This window comes from Durotheca rogersii, assembly GCF_024521655.1.
Source record: "Durotheca rogersii strain YMJ 92031201 chromosome Unknown GGS23scaffold_33, whole genome shotgun sequence".
Taxonomy (NCBI): Eukaryota; Fungi; Ascomycota; class Sordariomycetes; order Xylariales; family Xylariaceae; genus Durotheca; species Durotheca rogersii.
In genome coordinates, this window is record NW_026251264.1 from 217,985 (window position 1) to 235,166 (window position 17,182).

At 54.4% G+C, this 17,182-nt stretch overlaps 5 protein-coding genes across 5 annotated transcripts; 3 read left to right on the top strand and 2 right to left on the bottom strand.

Annotated features, from left to right (window-relative positions):
- Window positions 1-186: 186 nt before the first annotated feature.
- On the top strand, window positions 187-2,363 carry GGS23DRAFT_586125 (uncharacterized protein). Its single transcript, XM_051517414.1, has 6 exons — window positions 187-671; window positions 725-761; window positions 831-922; window positions 972-1,354; window positions 1,413-1,495; window positions 1,553-2,363. The coding sequence occupies exons 1-6, from the start codon at window positions 528-530 to the stop codon at window positions 1,894-1,896; spliced, it is 1,083 nt and encodes a 360-aa protein (XP_051368072.1). The 5' UTR covers window positions 187-527; the 3' UTR covers window positions 1,897-2,363.
- Window positions 2,364-3,474: 1,111 nt separating this feature from the next.
- GGS23DRAFT_600489 (uncharacterized protein) lies at window positions 3,475-7,613 on the top strand (the record flags this gene model as incomplete). The annotated part of the gene is made up of 6 exons (XM_051519076.1): window positions 3,475-3,611; window positions 3,711-4,025; window positions 5,160-5,926; window positions 6,364-7,151; window positions 7,231-7,437; window positions 7,557-7,613. The coding sequence occupies 6 exons, from the start codon at window positions 3,475-3,477 to the stop codon at window positions 7,611-7,613; spliced, it is 2,271 nt and encodes a 756-aa protein (XP_051368073.1).
- Window positions 7,614-8,214: 601 nt separating this feature from the next.
- On the top strand, window positions 8,215-10,094 carry GGS23DRAFT_586136 (glycoside hydrolase family 76 protein). Its single transcript, XM_051517415.1, has one exon. It carries the CDS (start codon window positions 8,774-8,776, stop codon window positions 10,061-10,063), a length of 1,290 nt encoding a protein of 429 aa, XP_051368074.1. The 5' UTR covers window positions 8,215-8,773; the 3' UTR covers window positions 10,064-10,094.
- Window positions 10,095-10,450: 356 nt separating this feature from the next.
- Window positions 10,451-10,914, bottom strand: GGS23DRAFT_600491 (uncharacterized protein; the record flags this gene model as incomplete). The annotated part of the gene is made up of 3 exons (XM_051519077.1): window positions 10,451-10,629; window positions 10,730-10,761; window positions 10,835-10,914. The coding sequence occupies 3 exons, from the start codon at window positions 10,912-10,914 to the stop codon at window positions 10,451-10,453; spliced, it is 291 nt and encodes a 96-aa protein (XP_051368075.1).
- Window positions 10,915-12,122: 1,208 nt separating this feature from the next.
- GGS23DRAFT_607578 (putative GMC oxidoreductase) lies at window positions 12,123-13,999 on the bottom strand (the record flags this gene model as incomplete). Its single annotated transcript, XM_051520073.1, has 3 exons — window positions 12,123-12,167; window positions 12,230-13,884; window positions 13,948-13,999. 3 exons carry the CDS (start codon window positions 13,997-13,999, stop codon window positions 12,123-12,125), a joined length of 1,752 nt encoding a protein of 583 aa, XP_051368076.1.
- Window positions 14,000-17,182: the final 3,183 nt, after the last annotated feature.

Consider the following 17,182-nt stretch of genomic DNA (forward strand, 5'->3'; position numbering starts at 1 on the left):
TCGTCTTCATGTGGTCTCTTGACATATATTACATGCAGATCGCAGACTTTATTGGATCGGCTTATGGAGAGAAGCATTCTTAGCCCCCAATGGTCTCGACCGGCAGCGCTGATCCATGGAGCCTACCTACGAGTACGCCGTCCAGGAGAACCTACCTGCCGTAACGGCTAAGTATTCGTACTCGAATCTAATAGCTCAAAATATATCCAAATAGGACAGGTAAGCATTATTGGAGTAGATACCGTGGTGTCACCACACCAGTGTAACATGTTATAAGGCATATTCTCTAATATACGGCGGAAACGGTGGCAGATGCCGATCCCTTTGCTGCCACGTTCCACGGCTGGCAAGTCCTGGTCGATCAAGTAGAAAGGGATAAATGCATTATTAATCTCAACTCGTTTCTGCTCCTCGCTTTTTCCTTTCTCAGCCCTCGAATAAGTATTATTACTTTTACACAAGCGCTAGACATCAGGACAAATGATCGGCCATCGTTTCTAAAGTGCGAGTTGAGAGGGAACGCTATTATGGCGTGGAACGTCGCCAATTTTGTTGCTCTTGCAGTGGTGTTTGCACTTCTCGCCGTCATCTCAGTCATTCTGAGATTTTGGGCTCGAACTATTACGAAGGTTACATTCGGCGTGCACGATGCCTTAATAATCCCCGCAGCGGTCAATACTTCCCTAACCCCAGTTCTATGTGTCGTTTGCTAAGGATATCACAGTTGCTCGTTGTGGGAATAGGAGTGGCCATGATTGTTGGTATGTAACGGAATACCCTGGCGTGCGACGGTGGAAAAGGCTATTAACCTTCTCCGCGATGCATCTCAGGGGCATGTATTGGGGAGATGGCACAGCATCAAACCAACGAAATCGGTCCCCAAGGGCCAATATTCACAGAGGGGCTTAAGAACTATGAGATAGTAAGAATGCAACTCAGGCCGCCTAGAGAAAGCGGGCTAATAATAGCAGTGCAATTATGTTCTTCAACTTCTCCCATTGGTCTCTTTGGGACTGAGCAGGACTTCCGTCCTATGTTTCTACCGGAAGATCTTCCATATCCACCAACGATTCTTAGTTGTGAACACTATTTTGATAGTATTCGTCGTGGCATGGACGGTATCGTTCTTCTTCGCAACTGTGTTCCAATGCAAGGATCCGGCTACTATCTGGACAACGTTCGAATACGAGAGAACGAACTGTGTCGATACCATATCGTTCTACTACGCCGTATCGATTTCAGGATTTATTACAGATATCTTGATATTGATATCACCACTTCCAATCATAGGGAAACTGAAGTTGCCTTTGAAAAGTCGGATCGCAGTCGCAGGCATACTTCTGCTCGGTGCGGTGTACGTAATTATTGTCCTAGGAGAACGTATATCACAGGTCACTTCTAACAGGGAGCAGTGTGTGCGGCGCGGGCATTGCACGCTTCGTGACGTTCATCAACATTGGCCGGGGAATTGTCGCTAATATAAACGACCTTACTTGTGCGCATGTCTTTTCGCCCCCCACAGAGTAATTGCCCGAGCTGATTATGGTCATAGACTTTACTACACCTGTATTTGCTTGGACCATGATCGAGAGCTCGCTCGCCGTGGTTGGCGCAAACCTCCCACTTCTCCGTCCTTTACTTCAGCGGAAAACCTACACATCCCAGAACTGGTCACTGCTTCGTTCCTGGCGTCCTAAACGCTCTCTCATGGACTATCGTGGCCATATTAGTCTTGACAGCTTGGCCAGAGAGTCTTTGAAACCTGACGTACAAGTTACGGGAAAGGGGCAACCAAGTCAACAACCCCTTGCGGCGGATGCGGAAACTCTACGTATCCAGCAGTTGGAAGCTTCAGGGCGAGGCATTATGGTGCAGCACAGGATCGAAGTAGTGTAGGTAGTTCCACCACGGACGGTGGCTATGAGCCTTGGAGTGTGGGGATGGGTTGATCACACGGTTGGGTAAGCATCCAACTTGCACATTAAGTACTTCAATCGTCGTCGAAGCAAGACTAGGTGCGCGAAAGGTCTGAATACTCCATCGCTGTGGGCGTGTTACACCTACCTACCTACTTGAGTTCCCCTGTCCACGGCCACTGACTTTGAACGACCACCCCAAATCCTCCCCATCGTCATCGCCGTCCCATCCACCTCAGGTGGTCGGCGTGAGACTGGGCATGGATATGCGATATGTTGTCATACTAGTTACCTAGGTAGATAATCATTTGTCAGACAAGGCCGGTCTGTCATGGAAAGAGGGGGATATTGCGGCGGGAAGATAAGATAAGCTGGCCGGCGGCGAGCAGCCCCTGGGTTAAGAACCCTGGTCAGGACCCTCTCGCGCGTGGTCTGTGCGGGTTCCCTGATTATTTAAGCCGCCGGGTCGCCGCCGGCTGTGGCTGGTGGGGTGCAACATATCTCTCTGCCCCTTCCCCATTTCCCGGTTGAGCCTTACAACGCCTGGACTAGCTAATAATCGCATATTCTATTCCCAGACGACAACAACACCCGTACGGGACCTGGGCCGCTGCTATCGGGACACCCCCCATCATGCCGCTGATCACGGAGGACTTGCCTCCGCGCAGATGTACGCGCATTCTACTTATCTGCTCCCGCTGTCGACTCCTCCTACACCCGGCTTCATGTCATAACAGGTAGTAGTCTAAGCTGTATTAGCCTGGGCCTTCGCCATCCGGCCAATGGCAGACATCAACTTCAAGACTGTGTCCTGGGGTCAAGCCAGGGGCCCACGGCGGGCAACCAGCTCAGAAAAGATCATAGGAACCGTCACGGACACTCTGTCGACGCCAATGCTGCCGTAGATTGCGTCGATTCTCTTCTGCTGCCGTACTTCATTTTCTACGACGATCCGATTCTCGAGCGGTAGACCATGACAGAAACAAAAAACACGTCAGGGCATACTTGATGGTCCAGACTCGACACTGTCCTCAGTCACCATAGCTGACTGGAAGGCATCGTAACGTTGTGGTGACGCGCTGGGCCGCTTTCTCGGTCATGTGGAGGCTCAGAGAGCAGCGAGCTCGAACGCCTGGACCTATCTCGCTACTCCTGAACAGATCCAGGCTCAATGGGCCCATCTCAAAACCCGCCGAGATGAAGCGGAACACCTGCCTCTCTGGGGAGTTCCGTTCGCCATCAAGGACAACGTCGACGCCGTCGGCATCCCCACCACGGTGGTGCGCCCATCCTTCGCCGGGCCTCCTGCCGCCGCGGACTCTCTCGTAGTTGCTAATCTCAAGGAAGCAGGCGCCGTGCTAATCGGCAAGACTAACCTGGATCAATTCGCCACCGGCTTGGTTGGGACACGCTCGCCTTATGGGGCGGTTCCGAAGGCATTCGACCCATCCCGTGTCCGGTCGGCAGATGTTGCTCTACGTCTGGAGGATAACAGTGTGGCAGAGACATATCTAAACGGGCCCCGAATTCTTCAACTCGCTGCGTTGGATTCCCGATCATGTTGAAGAGCACCGCCGGAGGCGGTGGCATAGGACTGAGGCGATGCAATGACGCCGCCGCGCTGAAGGAAGCCCTAGAAGGCGTTCGGCAGCTAGCAGAGGCCAACTTTAGCGACGACGGTGCATTCCTCGAGCGGTTTGTACAGCACGCAAGGCATATCGAAGTCCATATTCTAGGGGATGGAAGCGGCAGGGTCCTAGCCGCCGGCGAGCGTGATTGTTCATTGTAGCGAAGACACCAGGAAGTAGTTGAAGAGTCTCCGGCACCGCAGCTGCCGGAAAGCGTTCGCGTCAGTATGCGCGAGGCAGCGGTGGCCTCGGCAGCTGCTGTGAATTGTCGTAACGTGGGAACTGTGGAGTTTATCTACAATGTTGACACAGAGTTCTACTTCCTCGAGGTCAACACTCGACCCCAGGTGGAGCATCCCGTCACAGAATCCGTTACAGGTCTCGACTTGGTGGAGTGCATGGTTCAGATCGCGAGTCGTAATTGCGATGATCTATTCGCCAACCATAAAGGAGGAGTCCTTACGACTGGATCGTCATCGAGGTCCGTATCTACGCCGAGAGTCCCCTGCAGGATTTCCGACCAACTTCAGGGCGAATAGTCGATATAAAGCTTCCTTCACACGTCCGTGTTGATACGTGGGTGGAGTCTGGCACGGAAATAACATCATCTTACGACCCCCTACTCGCGAAGGTGATCACAACTGGCAAGGATAGACGGGCGGCAATACATCAGCTCTCAGAGGCACTCGCAGATATGATGATTACAGGGGTTGAAACCAATCTCGATTTCCTTCGCCAGATATTGTATTCAGGGTCTTTTCTAAGCGGGCGTTATACTACCCACTCGCTCGCTAGTTTCGAGGTTCACTCCTCGGCGTTCGAGATTTGTGACGCTGGCCCTGCTACGACGGTACAGGACTACCCCGGCCGTCAAAGACTATGGCACGTTGGTATTCCGCCTTCGGGGCCCATGGACGACTACTCTTTCCGACTAGCAAACCACCTCGTTGGAAACCCAGTCGGTACTGCTGGCCTTGAATGCACCTTACAAGGACCGACCTTACGATTTCATAGCAATGCTATCGTTGCTGTGACGGGTTCTCCAACGAGTATTGCATTAGACGGAGTACCTGTCGAAATAAACAGAGTATTCTACGTTCGGGCCGGCCAGACGGTGTCCGTGGGTGTCACACAGGAAGGGTACCGCATGTATGTGGCCATCCGGGGCGGGATGAATGTGCCACTTGTATTGGGAAGCCGCTCACTTTTAGAACTTGGGAACTTCGGTGGATACCATGGCCGCCAATTGCAAGACGGCGATATTTTTCGCTTCCATAGCTCTCCTGCCTCTCCTAATGAGCATTTCCCCAAGGCACCGGCTATACCCATTCCATCTCAGCCATCGCCTCTATGGACCATCGGCGTGATCCCGGGCCCTCATGGTGCGCTGGATTTCTTCGAACCCGAGAGCCTTCACACGTTGTTCTCAAGCGAGTGGGAAGTTCACTATAACAGCAACAGGCTGGGTGTCCGACTTACTGGTCCTAAGCCACAATGGGCAAGAAGAACAGGTGGGGAGGCAGGATTTCACCCGCCGAATATTCACAATAGTCTCGGTGGGTAGCTCCAGTTTTACCGGAGACGAAGCAGTGGTTCTCACATATGATGGACCCAGTCTGGGAGGGTTTGTCGTCTTCTGCGTTGTAGCCAAGGCCGAAATGTGGAAATTGGGACAAGTTCGCCCTGGCCATAAAATTCGATTTGAGATAATTACCGTCGGCGAGGCTGTTCAACTCGATAAACAGGTGGAGGAATCGATCGAAAATTTCCCCCTCAACGACGCCGAATTCCTCGTTTTGGGCCGAGGAGATGTCTTCATGGGCAGTCCGTGCGCCATGCCGCTCGACCCTAGGCACGGACTGTTCGGCACGAAGTACAACCCGCCAAGAAGCTCTACACCAAGGGGAGCTGTGGGGATCGGCGGTCAATACTTGTGCATTTATGCAACAGAGATCCTTGGGGGATATCAGCTTATCGGCAGAACCGTGCCCATTTGGGACGAGAAGAAGCTAATTTACATCTACGACGATGCGAAGAATGCCAGCGGCGAGCAGGACTGGGTAGAGATGGGCGACCAGGCATGGCTCTTCCGTCCATTTGATCGGATTTGCTTCTGCGCCGTCGAGGAAGCCCAATTGGGCAATTATAACCAATTGTCTCCTAGTAGAAGTAACAGACTCATTAGAGTGGACGAAAACGGGGTCCTGGACTTGGACGAATACGAATCCTGGCTCGAGCAGAATAAGAAGGATATCGAGGACACTGTCGCGCATCAGAAGGAAACGGTTGCCAAAGCGCCCTTCTTTGACGAACTCCCGAGACCATATACCAGAAACCAGACCGGGTGGCCAATAGGCGAGCAGGCTGATACTGCAGTAGAGGGTGAGAAGATTCGAGCAGTCATCCCCGGGCGGTGCTTCAAATGCTGTGTGGGGGAAGGCGATACGATTCGGGCCGGCGATGCAATTGTGTGGATTGAAAGCAACAAGATGGAAATTAAGATTACCAGCGAGTCAGAGGGGAAAGTGGCGAGGATGAGAGTCAGGAAGGGAGACGTAGTTGGTCCTAGGGAGGTGTTGGCAATTATCACCAAGTCCTGATAGTCAGGACTTAAATCAGCAAAATGCAAGATCCATTAGATAGGAAGACCAGAAAGTCAGGCTACCAAGCCTGGTGTGTCTACACCGCCCAGCAGTTCCTCTTCTGGGGAGCATTTCTCTCGGTTCCGCCCTTACGACACATGTCGTCTACGCAAGACTAGATGTGTCAAGAAGGATAACGTGTCTCAGTGTGTTCTCTGCGCTTTCCACGACAAGCAGTGCACATATCTCCGCGGCCCCCGCCTCGACAGCAGCGTAGCAGTTTCACGAGCACCTCAAGGCCAAAACTAGTCCGAAGCCCGGAGGCGGCAGTGACATCGCCTGCCGATGAGCGCGATCCGCGTAGTCCAGAGGCTGCTCCCGAGAAACAGGCCGGCCCCCTAAAGGATGGCGGCGGACCGGTCCCACTCCTGAACGGTTCCCTCGGCTTAGATCTTGCGACGCACCCCGAATACGTCGGCTCTACAAATCACTGGGAGCTAGCTCTTCTCGACTTCGGAGGGACCAGTTCCGAAACGTCATCCTCGCCTGAACGACTTACCCGCCGACTCAATGATCGCACGACCTTTCTTATCTACTCCGACGAAGCCACTGCATCCGAGCCACAACGCATTGCCGACTGCGACGCCATCGAGGCTAGCATCCACCCGCCGGGGAAGACCACGGTGGACCTCTATTTCCGAACTGACCACCCGAGCTTCCCCATCCTCCACAAGGGCGTGTTCGTCACGAAGCACGCCGTCTCGCACCGAATGTTCTCGCCGCCCTTGCTTGCGGCCGTGTACCTCATTGCGCTGGATTATCGGTTCTACGACTCCGCCATGGCCGGCGGCGTCGCGCGGCCCGCGAACGCGGACGGCCGACCCGAGCCAGAAAAGCTGGCCGAGCGCACTATGGCGGACGATCTGGAAAGACCCAAGCTGAGCACGCACCAGGCCGGGCTGCTTCTCCTGCAACGATGTCGCACCGGCACCGAGGCCACCAACTGGACGTTCATGGCGCAGATAGTCGCCCTAGCGCAAGGGCTAGGGCTCCAACGCCGACTGCCAGACGTGGGCGATCCGGGGCGCGCACAGCGTCGCGCAGGTCGACGCGGGCCGCGAGCTGTTCGTCCGGCAAGCGGAGCTCGCGCGGATGGTGACGGACGTCATGCGGCGCTTCTACGTGAGCGCGGCGACGAAGCCCGGGGGCACGCTCGACACGATGGGCGTCGTCGCCGCCGTCGACATGGCGAAGCCGCTCATGCTGCGGCTGTGCGAGTGGCACGCCGGCCCACCCGCGCCTTTATTCCAGGTACATCGTATCGTATAGAGGAAATTATTTATTTCGTTTATGACACCAATTCGGAAACGGGCAGCCAGGTTCAACAATAGCGAGACCGCAAGGGCAGTATGCTAATGACTCGCTACCAGACGGACCTTGGTGTTGGATTGTGGTTTGCCTATTACACTTATACGGGAGGCTACTGAGGGGTCCATGGGGATATCATAGGAAATAGGCGCCTATTATGAATACCTAGAGGAACTAGGAGAGTAACGTCCTTCGTGCTGTGAGTTAGGGTGCCTCGAGATTAAAAAACTTGAGAGTTATGGAAGACATAAGAGGGACACGCGTACATATGCCATCAACTGCACAGGGCATCAATACTTGGATGGAGCTATACGAGGTAATCAAACGAGGAGGACCTTTATGGGGCAAATACCCCTTTCCCATTTTTGAAAAAGGGGGTGGGGGCGTAGATGTGATATGCGACTCGGTACAATATCAGGCCTGACGTGAGCGCTCAACTCTTGCAGCGTCTCTGGCCCTGTCATCAGGGTGGCCTGTTTCGGATGACAGATGGACTGGGGGTTTCCACCCGTTCATTAATCAATCCAGAGTTATGTAGCGATGCGTTTCCTACCTATCAGCAAGTGAAAAGCCGCCGGTCTGGCGCACATACAATCTCCTCCTCGTGTTTGTAGAAATGCCTCTAGCATGCACATATCTTGATAGTGACTTAGACATAGACGGATCTGCCGCTTGTCATTTGGTGACATTGACGAGGCTTTTCTACTGTGATATGGATATGTTTGATGTAGTGGATTGTTACAGCTTACCTGGTACAGATCCGGTAGTTTGGGTGCCAGACGAGGACAATTCCCCAGGTATTACAGGTAAAACTCACAAAGGGAACGTGGACCTATGCAAGGGGCAAACAGATCTCTGAAGAATCGCCGCGATCAAAGGAAGCTCTAGGAAGCCAACAAGGGAGCCATATACCGCTCGTCCGCCCTGATGCACCACCCCTGATTGTCAATAGCCAAACACTTGCCATCAGCCAGAGTCGTTGTTATTCCCATTGGTCCAGTCATCTGCGAACTGTTCTTTTTTTTTTTTTTTGGTCTGCCGTTATCCCTTGCCGCAACATGTTGATGATGGACGCCACCCCCAGCGACTGGCTGCCGCCGGCAAGAGATTATTGGGAAACAATGATAAACAGCGAAACAATATCGCTCTCACAAGGAGGCGTTTTCGTAATATAATAAGAGCATGGAGGGGCGATAAAGGTACGCTCCTCTTTTCTTACGGCATCGTCGTCAGTCCTCTCTTCTTTCCCCAACAAGCTCAGCACCGGAAAACGATCAAGATGGTGAGGGCTACCAGCACTGTTGCGGGACTTGCGCTCGCTTCTAGCAGCGTTGCTCTAAGTCTCGACGTAAACGACCTGGACTCGGTTAAGGCGGCCGCAGCCGAGATTGCGAAAGGCATCTACATCTATCATGACCCGGCTGCAACGACCGGCCACTTCCGCCAGCCGCAGCCCTGGTTTTGGTGGCTTTCCGGCTCGGGATGGAACGGACTCATGGACTACACGGTATACACCGGCGACACGACGTATCAAGGTGATCTCCTCTCCGCTATCGCCCAGAACGTCGGCCCCAAGTACGATTTCTGCCCTCCTGAGCAGGCCAACTGGGAGGCAAACGACGACCAGATGTACTGGGTGTACAACGCGCTGACCGCGCTCGAATACGACTTCGAGCCGCTCCCGTGCGAGGGATCCGCAGCCGGCGCTGGCGGCGACTGCGCGAGCTCGTGGCTCGCGATCAGCACGAACGCCTTCGAGCAGTTCGCCGCGCGCTGGAACAACGACAGCGCGACCTGCGGCGGCGGGCTCAAGTGGCAGTTCAACCCGAGCGCGAATGGGTACACGTACAAGAACTCGGTGACGAACGGCGGCTTCTTCCAGACGGCGGCGCGGCTCGCGCGGTACACGGGCAACCAGACCTTCGCCGACTGGGCGACGCGGATCTGGGACTGGTCGACGGCCGTCGGCCTCGTCCGCGCCGACCACCGCGTGTTCGACGGCGCGGGCGACGAGGACGGCGCCAACTGCACGTCCGTCAACGACGACGAGTGGTCCTACAACGTGGCGACCTACACCCACGGGGCGGCGCACATGTACGCCGCCACGGGTGGGGACCAGACCTGGGAGGCGCGGGTGCAGGGCCTCGTCGACGCGGCGCAGAGCCGGTTCTTCGGGCCGGCGGACAACGCGACCGGCGTCATGTACGAGCAGCTGTGCGAGCCGTTCTCGACGTGCAACGTCGACCAGACGAGCTTCAAGGCGAGCCTGTCGCGGTGGCTCGGCAAGACGGCGGTGCTCGTGCCGAGCGTGCGCGCGCAGGTGGTCGGCCTGCTGGAGGCGACCGCGGTCGGCGCCGCGACAAGCTGCGACGGCCACGGCAACGCGACGTGCGGCATGAAGTGGTACGTCGGCGGCTTCGACGGCAAGTCGGACTTCGGAGTCCAGCTGAGCGCTCTCGAAGCCGTCACCAGCCTCCTGGCGGCCACTGCGCCGCCGTTCGCGGTCGCGCCCAACCGGCACAAGGCCGTAGTAGGCCATAGGTGGAGGATACGACCTAGCTATACTTAGACAAGGACTGCCGTCCTACTGTAAAGATGGAAATTTGATGTATTGTCTCGTCTGTGCCCTCGTATATTATAAGCTTTCCGAGTCTATAATAAATAGTAGGCACCCCCTATTATGCGCTCCGCCGATCAGGCGTGGTGTTCTCGTATGCTGAGTGATACGATCAATTATTTACACGAACTGTGATAAAATTTTATGTCACTCTGGGTATCAGTCAATCCCAGCGTACAGCGACAACGAAATTCCAAACGCCCAAGCGATGCGCAATCAACCCCCTTCAAACCCACCCCGCGAACGAGTCTCTGGGCCCGTCTTAATATCCCTTCCCGCAACGATATAGTCGCCCCGTATATCGCTGCTCTAGGCGTGTCAGCGATCCCCTCTCACTTCTCATTTCGACCAGCCGAGGACGTTTAGCAGGTTGTTCCGGGGATCGCCGTTGACGTCGACCTGAAGGGATCTCCTCCGCGCCTCCTCGACCTCGGGCGTATTCTGCTGAGCGAAGATGCGGTCCATTGTACCGGCCTCGGTGTGTAGCTGCGAGGAGACGTACGACCCCACGGTGTAGACTATTTAGAGGGTTAGTTGGTGTTGGGGAACAGGGAGGGATAAGAAGCCGAGAGCTCGGATTCGTTTAAAGTGCACTTGTAGTAAAAGGGGAAGACGAACCAACACCTGCTACGACGAGACCCGGTAGTACCCTATTATCGGCCATTAGCTTTCGTCTGACCCAGAATTCGAAGCGAGTTCCGCAAATATTTATCCGAAACGCACCTTGAGGCGACAGGGCCGAGCTTGGGAATTGCCGGCGCCGCGGCTCTGGTGGCAGCATGCATGTGGGGTGCAAGAGGCATATTTGCGGTTGTTGATGCAGATGTGATGCTACGGTGTGTTGCGCCGGTTCGTAATAGTGTGTACTGAACGTACATGCAACGACGTCTTTTAACCGGGTTGTCGATTTTGACTATTGTAGGCTCTGAGCGGATGTAACTGACTTGCGAGTGTTGGAGACTGCAGTGTGACATCCATCATCAACACGGCAGAATATGAGTCCAATTATAATATCCTCGATCTCGTCCATCGACGACATTGTTCCGTTCGCCCTCGAGTCGTGTAAGTTGCGGCTGGGCTGGGGTGGTGCGATGTTGCTCGGTTGATCACGATACGATGGGGTGATGTGGTTTGTTCAATCGTCCTCAGTCGTGTTGGCGGGCCTCACCGAACGCTGACGGATCTGGCATCGTGAATCCTCCTAGAGGCGTCAACGGTGGTTGTATGACGCCCAGTGGTCAGACCTCGTCCAAGATGGGGCTAAAATAAACACATTTCCACATCCTGTCAAGGCTGACCACGATGCTATTGGGTCTTTTACTGGACTATTATGAGTTTGCCGGTCCATTATCGCTACCGACCACCGGGTAACGAGAATACTCAGGCTTCTACCAGTTTCCCCATCGCTTGGCGGCCCATCGCGTCGGGTCATTTCCGGTTAGCCTGCCCAGAGCAATAAGAAGGGATCCAGCGAACCAAGAGGAGATCGACAAAATGTCAGCGGCCTCTCCGCCTCGATGAGAGAGAGCAACACGGGTTGATCTAGGGCTTCTCCGACTGTAACCGCCGGTCTCCTCCTCGCGAGACATCCCGTCGGCAACTCGACAGCCTCCATCGGGCAGAAAGGAAAAAAGAAAGAAAAAAGGAAAAGAAAAACCTCGGCGTTCAGTGTCGGTCAGATTTTTTCTGGCCAGTAAAAGTGTCTAGGCATTCGGCTCAGGGAGAAGTTGCCTCAGGGGCTGGCTTGCTTCATTTCATTCTACCACGTCGAAATACCTTGAAGATCATCCTACTCCCAATCCCATAAGTCCTCCTAGTTCAATACCTAAGAAGCGAGGGTTCAAAGAACAGAAAAATACGGAGAGTTTGTTCCAGCAATTATCGCCTCTCGGATACTCAATTCCCTTACTTGATACTCCCAGTTCTCTACGCCATTCGTAACTTGATAAGAAATCCTGCCTAGACCCAAGTTCGAATAATCCCACCCCTCATCGACGATAACACGAAAAGCCTAAGCGTACAGCTCGGGATAATCGGCCTTGATCATATCGGCGCCCTGCAAAGAGTTAGCGAAGACTAGCCTACATCAACTATAGGACTGTTAGGCTCGACACGTACCTTCTCGGCGACCATGTAGACGGCGTTCTGGATGCGGCAGTCGGGGATGACGGGGATGACGGAGGCGTCGATGAGGCGCAGGTTCGCGACGCCGAAGACCCTGAGCCGGCCGTCGACGGCGCCCTGCTCGATGGCCGGGGCCATGCGCGCGCTGCCGCACGGGTGGAAGCCGGTCTGCGAGCGCTCGAGGATGAGCCGGTCCATGGCGGCGTCGGAGGCGCGCGGCATCGGCCACGGGTAGTCCTCGCGGACGATGTCGCGCGCGCCGTCGCCCGTCGTCAGCAGCTCGTCGACCCAGCGGATGCCCTCGCGCAGCGCCAGCACGTCGAGCTCGTCGGCGAAGAAGTTGAGGTTGACGGCCGGCGGCGCCAGCGGGTCCGCGCCCGCGAGCCGCACCGTCCCGCTGCGGCTGCGCGGCCGCAGCAGGTCCACGATCACCGTCAGGTAGTCGCCGCCGCCCGCCGGCGTCGGGATGTGCCACTGGAAGGCGTCGGCGAACATCGGCACGAAGTCGATCTCGAAGTGCGGCTGCCCGCCCGGCCCGAACGGGTCGAGCCCGCCGTTGGCTTCCCTCGCCGCCACGTACGCCGGGTACCGCATCAGCCGCTCGTCGATGCGCGGCAGCCCGACGAGCTCGAGCAGGCCCGACGTGTACGGCCCCTCGTTCTTCCACCGGTACGCGCTGACCGCCGCGTCGCGCTCGAGGCCCGCCCGCAGTAGGTGCCGGTCGAGGCCGTTGCCGTCCGCGAGCCGGAACACGTGCGGCAGGATCGGGTGGTCCAGCAGGTTCTCGCCCACGTGCGGCGAGTCGACGACGACCGTGATGCCGAACTTGGCGAGCTCCGCCGCCGGCCCGATCCCGCTGAGCATGAGCAGCTTTGGGCTCTCGAAGACGCCCGACGAGACGATGGTCTCGTACTTGGCCCTGAAACTCCGGGTTTCGCCCGAGGGGACGATGACCTCAACGCCGACGCATTTCTTCGTGTCGGCGTCGATGAGCAGGCGCTTGGAGTGTGTCTGTGATAGGACGGTGACATTAGGCTTACCTTCGAGGTACAGCCAACTCGAGGAGCGCTTGCCGTTGTAGATGCTGTTGGTGCATTTCCAGAGGCCGCTCATCGTGCCGTTATGGACGTCATCCGTGAGCTCCTCGCCTTTGCTTAGCCAGGCCTTGGTCAGGGCGTCCCGGAAACCCTGGAGCTCGGGTACAAGATCGGAATGGGAGATGGGGATGGGACCGCCGGCGCCGATATACCCTAGCTCCTTGCTAAAGAGGTTCTTATCGTCGTGGTATGTCGCGGGTTTGTACAAGTATTCCCGACAATTCTCCCAGTTCCAGTCGTCTCCACCGTACGGAGCCCAATCGTCGAACGTGGCGGCCGACCCCGGAATCCATGTGTAGTAGTTGAGACAGCTGGAACCGCCTAGAGTCTTGCCGCGAGTGTTGGGCTTCTCGACGCGCGTGTATTCGGGGCGGTCGATCATAATGGTCTTATAGGCCCAGTCGTACTTGCTGTCGCGTAGCTCGAAGGCACGGGCCGGCGTGGTGATAGCATCGACATCTCCAGGGTTGCCAATGCCGGCCTCGATGACCAGAACACGGACCTTGGTAGACTCAGCAAGTCGGCCGGCAACGGCGCACCCGGCTGTGCCTCCTATAAAGTGTGTAAGCTAAACCTCGATGTTCCCTAACTTACATTCAGTCACAGCAGACTTACCCCCCACAACAATAAAGTCAAATTCTTCAGTGAATTCGACTTGGATACTCATGGTGTAGATATCGATCTCTTGTTTGATGAAACTGTTAGTGTCGATTGGGTTCTGAGTGGAAGTAAGGAGGTGGCTTTTGCGTGATTATTGATCGCCGAAGAGAGGTTGATGGCAATATGTTAAGTAGGTTGTAATGGTTATACTGTTTATTTAACAGACTTGCAATGATGAAGCTGATGATAATAGGAACGAAACTATTCCTTGACACCAACAAACTCTGCTTCCTTATATATATATATATATATTCTGAGCAGAGCGCGAAACTTGTATCTGGTTGAATACAGCCTCATAGTGGGAGGACTACGAAACAGTACGGGCTGTGAGTAAGCACCCGTTTATTCACTTCTTTCTTGAGGATGATTGGGGGCGCCATCATGCATCGTGTTACTCAGAACCCATACGCAACCCAGCATGTTATCTGCTCGTCCCCATGTCAGTATTCTTTCCTATGGGCGAAGAAACCAAGTGCAGGCACGCCGATACTGCCTATTCGGAACAGGTACAGCATCCCATATCAAATGCGAGCGGCGCCGAGCGGAGGACGAGTATGAAGACGATCAAGGAGGCCCGAGAACAAGACCCCGGATGCCGAGCTGTCCAGCACGCATACATTCTCCCTGTCTCACTGCATACAGAACTCGAGCAACAAGTCGAAATTATCCTGCCGGCTTATTCAATCCCGAGATTATCGCGACCCCACTCAGATAACCAGAGGCATGGATGGCAACTAGCTCGGCGAAAACCCGGGGTTGGCTGGGATCGTAATAAACCAACGATTTCGGTATTACGAAATATGAAGACGGAGGGATGAGAACCTCGTTTGTCCGAAGAAAGGTTGTGAGAGCTAATCGTGTGGATTTCAAGGTGCAGCAATTGCATGCCGACAATCCCAGCCCTCTTCTACCACGGCATAACCCCTCTGTTGTTCCCCGGCATCGACATCGTGGGCGTCTTCTTCGCCTCCAGCTCGAAAACGTCTCACCATGTCTCGCTCTCTCTCTGCTAACCAAGTGTCTGCTGCCGCTGGGGGAGGGGGAGGGGGAGCGAGGCGCCGAAGAAGGCGATTCCTGCAAATATTGACGTCCTTCTACAGGGTACAATATCCCTAGGTAGGTAATTGAATACCGAATTGAAAAACTTGACCACGCCGACGGTGAAGAAACTAGAGCCTACTAGACGCTCTCCCGTGCCATCCAAGTATACTAGAACAAGCAGATCAGAAGGGAGACGGCACCAACGAAGATGGGCGGGAGGGCCATCTCAGGGTTGAACGTTGACTTACCGAATCTCAGAACGATGCGGGCGCGAGGAATGTCGAGAAGCAGTTGGCGCTACGCTCAAGGCACGGGATCTCGGACATGAGAGACTAGAGCGTAGAGCTGAGGCCGTACCCTTTAATGCGAACGGCACAGCATATAAAGTGCAGGCGGAGGATTTCGATGGGCCTCTTCGTCTTAGTTCCCCTTTAGGGAAATAGTCGGCTGGGAAAGTGGTCCTTACAGCGTGAAGAGAGAGAGACCTGGTTCTGGCACCGTCTCCCTGGATCTGGAATATTCCCTGATACTGGGTACGCCGGGGACGTAGATCGAGCTCGCGATGTAGAAGAAGATGTTGAAGAGACACATGGTCGAATCAACGAGCACCTCCCACAAATTTTCCAGTTTTGGGGGTTTTACACTCGGCGTCAGACTATGTAAACAGTTGTCCATTCTCCCAAAGTAACCGGTTCTCAGGGGTGCTTGCCTCTGAGTCTTCTAGGCCGTACCAGCATACGAGGTAGACATTGCGGCCACCTGCACCTTCAACGGTGCTGTTGGTATCGGGATGTTGTGAGTAAGTTGCTTTTGTATCGATAGCTTCACCGTAGAAGGGCGTAGTCGTGGTGCCCGTGTCATCCTGGACAAATCCCTTCCATCAAGAAGGTCAATCCCATCGGGATATCGAAAGAACTCGTTGCTAGACAGCAGAGGTACTAAGTAGCCTAATTGTGTATCGTGAATCATATTAGCCATAGCGCCATATAGATCCAGACGGTTGCGCCGTGAGAGAATTCAAGATGCAGAATTTGGTGGGAGGCCCAGAAAGATATCTGAGCATTTCTCTAGGTCTCGGGAAATGAAATATGATAGATTCAACGATAATGCTGTGTCTATACATTTCCGTACCGGCCCCCTATTCTAGTGAAATATCTATGTAGTAGCGGTCGATATCCAATTCTCAAATCGCCGTTTCTTTATCTAGCATACGACTACGCAATAGTGTCGTATCAGAGGATTCCAGCTACCATTCAGAGCACAAGGATACAGAGAAGAAACAGCCAAATGAAAGATCCCTACGTATACAGACTCTGTCGTCGATTAAACGCAGCATCCGGGCTTCGAGCGGAACTAAACGCCTTTAACACTGACATAAATTGTTCCAAACCGTTGCGACGGCTAACGATTAGACGGAACTGTGCCGAGCTCATCTGCAAACATATAAATACTATATATCGTATCTTTAGCAAGTTTCTGCTAGTTAGAATAGGAGTACATGAATGAATACCACGATTTGTCGGTGGCAGCCGCATAGGTTGGTTACGGACGCGATATCACAACGGATGCATCCTAGAACATGCAAGTGTTGGAATATTACGCACCCCTTAATCGCATCACAACGGTAGCATTCGTCTCCTCGCCAGAAGTAGACCATACCCCTATTCAAGCTTACATGTAATGAAATTCAGATTATAATGTTTTGGGGTTCCCACGGCGGCTTGCCACAGTTCCTTTATATAAGCTGGTAGCCAACCAATAGCTAGGGTAGGTTTAACCGACCTGGGGTTAGACGCGGAACTTCGGGAGGGGGAGGGGATATGGCGGCTACCAGACCAACATGGCCTCAGCAGAGGGTTGGTGAACAGCGTCCGATAGGGCTGATTGGGATCTCCATTCAAAACGGAGGTGAAGTTGAGACGCCGAGCCGTGAAGGGGGGTCGCCAATGCAGCCACTTGTGCCGGCTAGACAAGGTCGACCGAGTTTCGCATCAACGTGAGCAATGCGACGGTATTTGAGGCAGAAGAGGTAAGTGTGCGAGATGACAAGTTTATCCAATGGGAATTTTGGACAAAAATGGCCAGGACACGCACCCGTGTCGGCGCCAATACATCAATTGGCGAGTTGACAGTTAAGAACGGAAGGGAT

What these genes read in the sequence shown, in the direction of transcription:
- GGS23DRAFT_586125 (XM_051517414.1), top strand. Translation starts at nt 528, where the DNA reads ATGGCGTGGAACGTCGCCAATTTTGTTGCTCTTGCAGTGGTGTTTGCA. An exon ending in GGCTTAAGAACTATGAGATA is followed by an intron (nt 923 to 971) that starts GTAAGAATGCAA and finishes TAATAATAGCAG; the next exon opens with TGCAATTATGTTCTTCAACT. An exon ending in ATACTTCTGCTCGGTGCGGT is followed by an intron (nt 1,355 to 1,412) that starts GTACGTAATTAT and finishes AACAGGGAGCAG; the next exon opens with TGTGTGCGGCGCGGGCATTG.
- GGS23DRAFT_586136 (XM_051517415.1), top strand. Translation starts at nt 8,774, where the DNA reads ATGGTGAGGGCTACCAGCACTGTTGCGGGACTTGCGCTCGCTTCTAGC.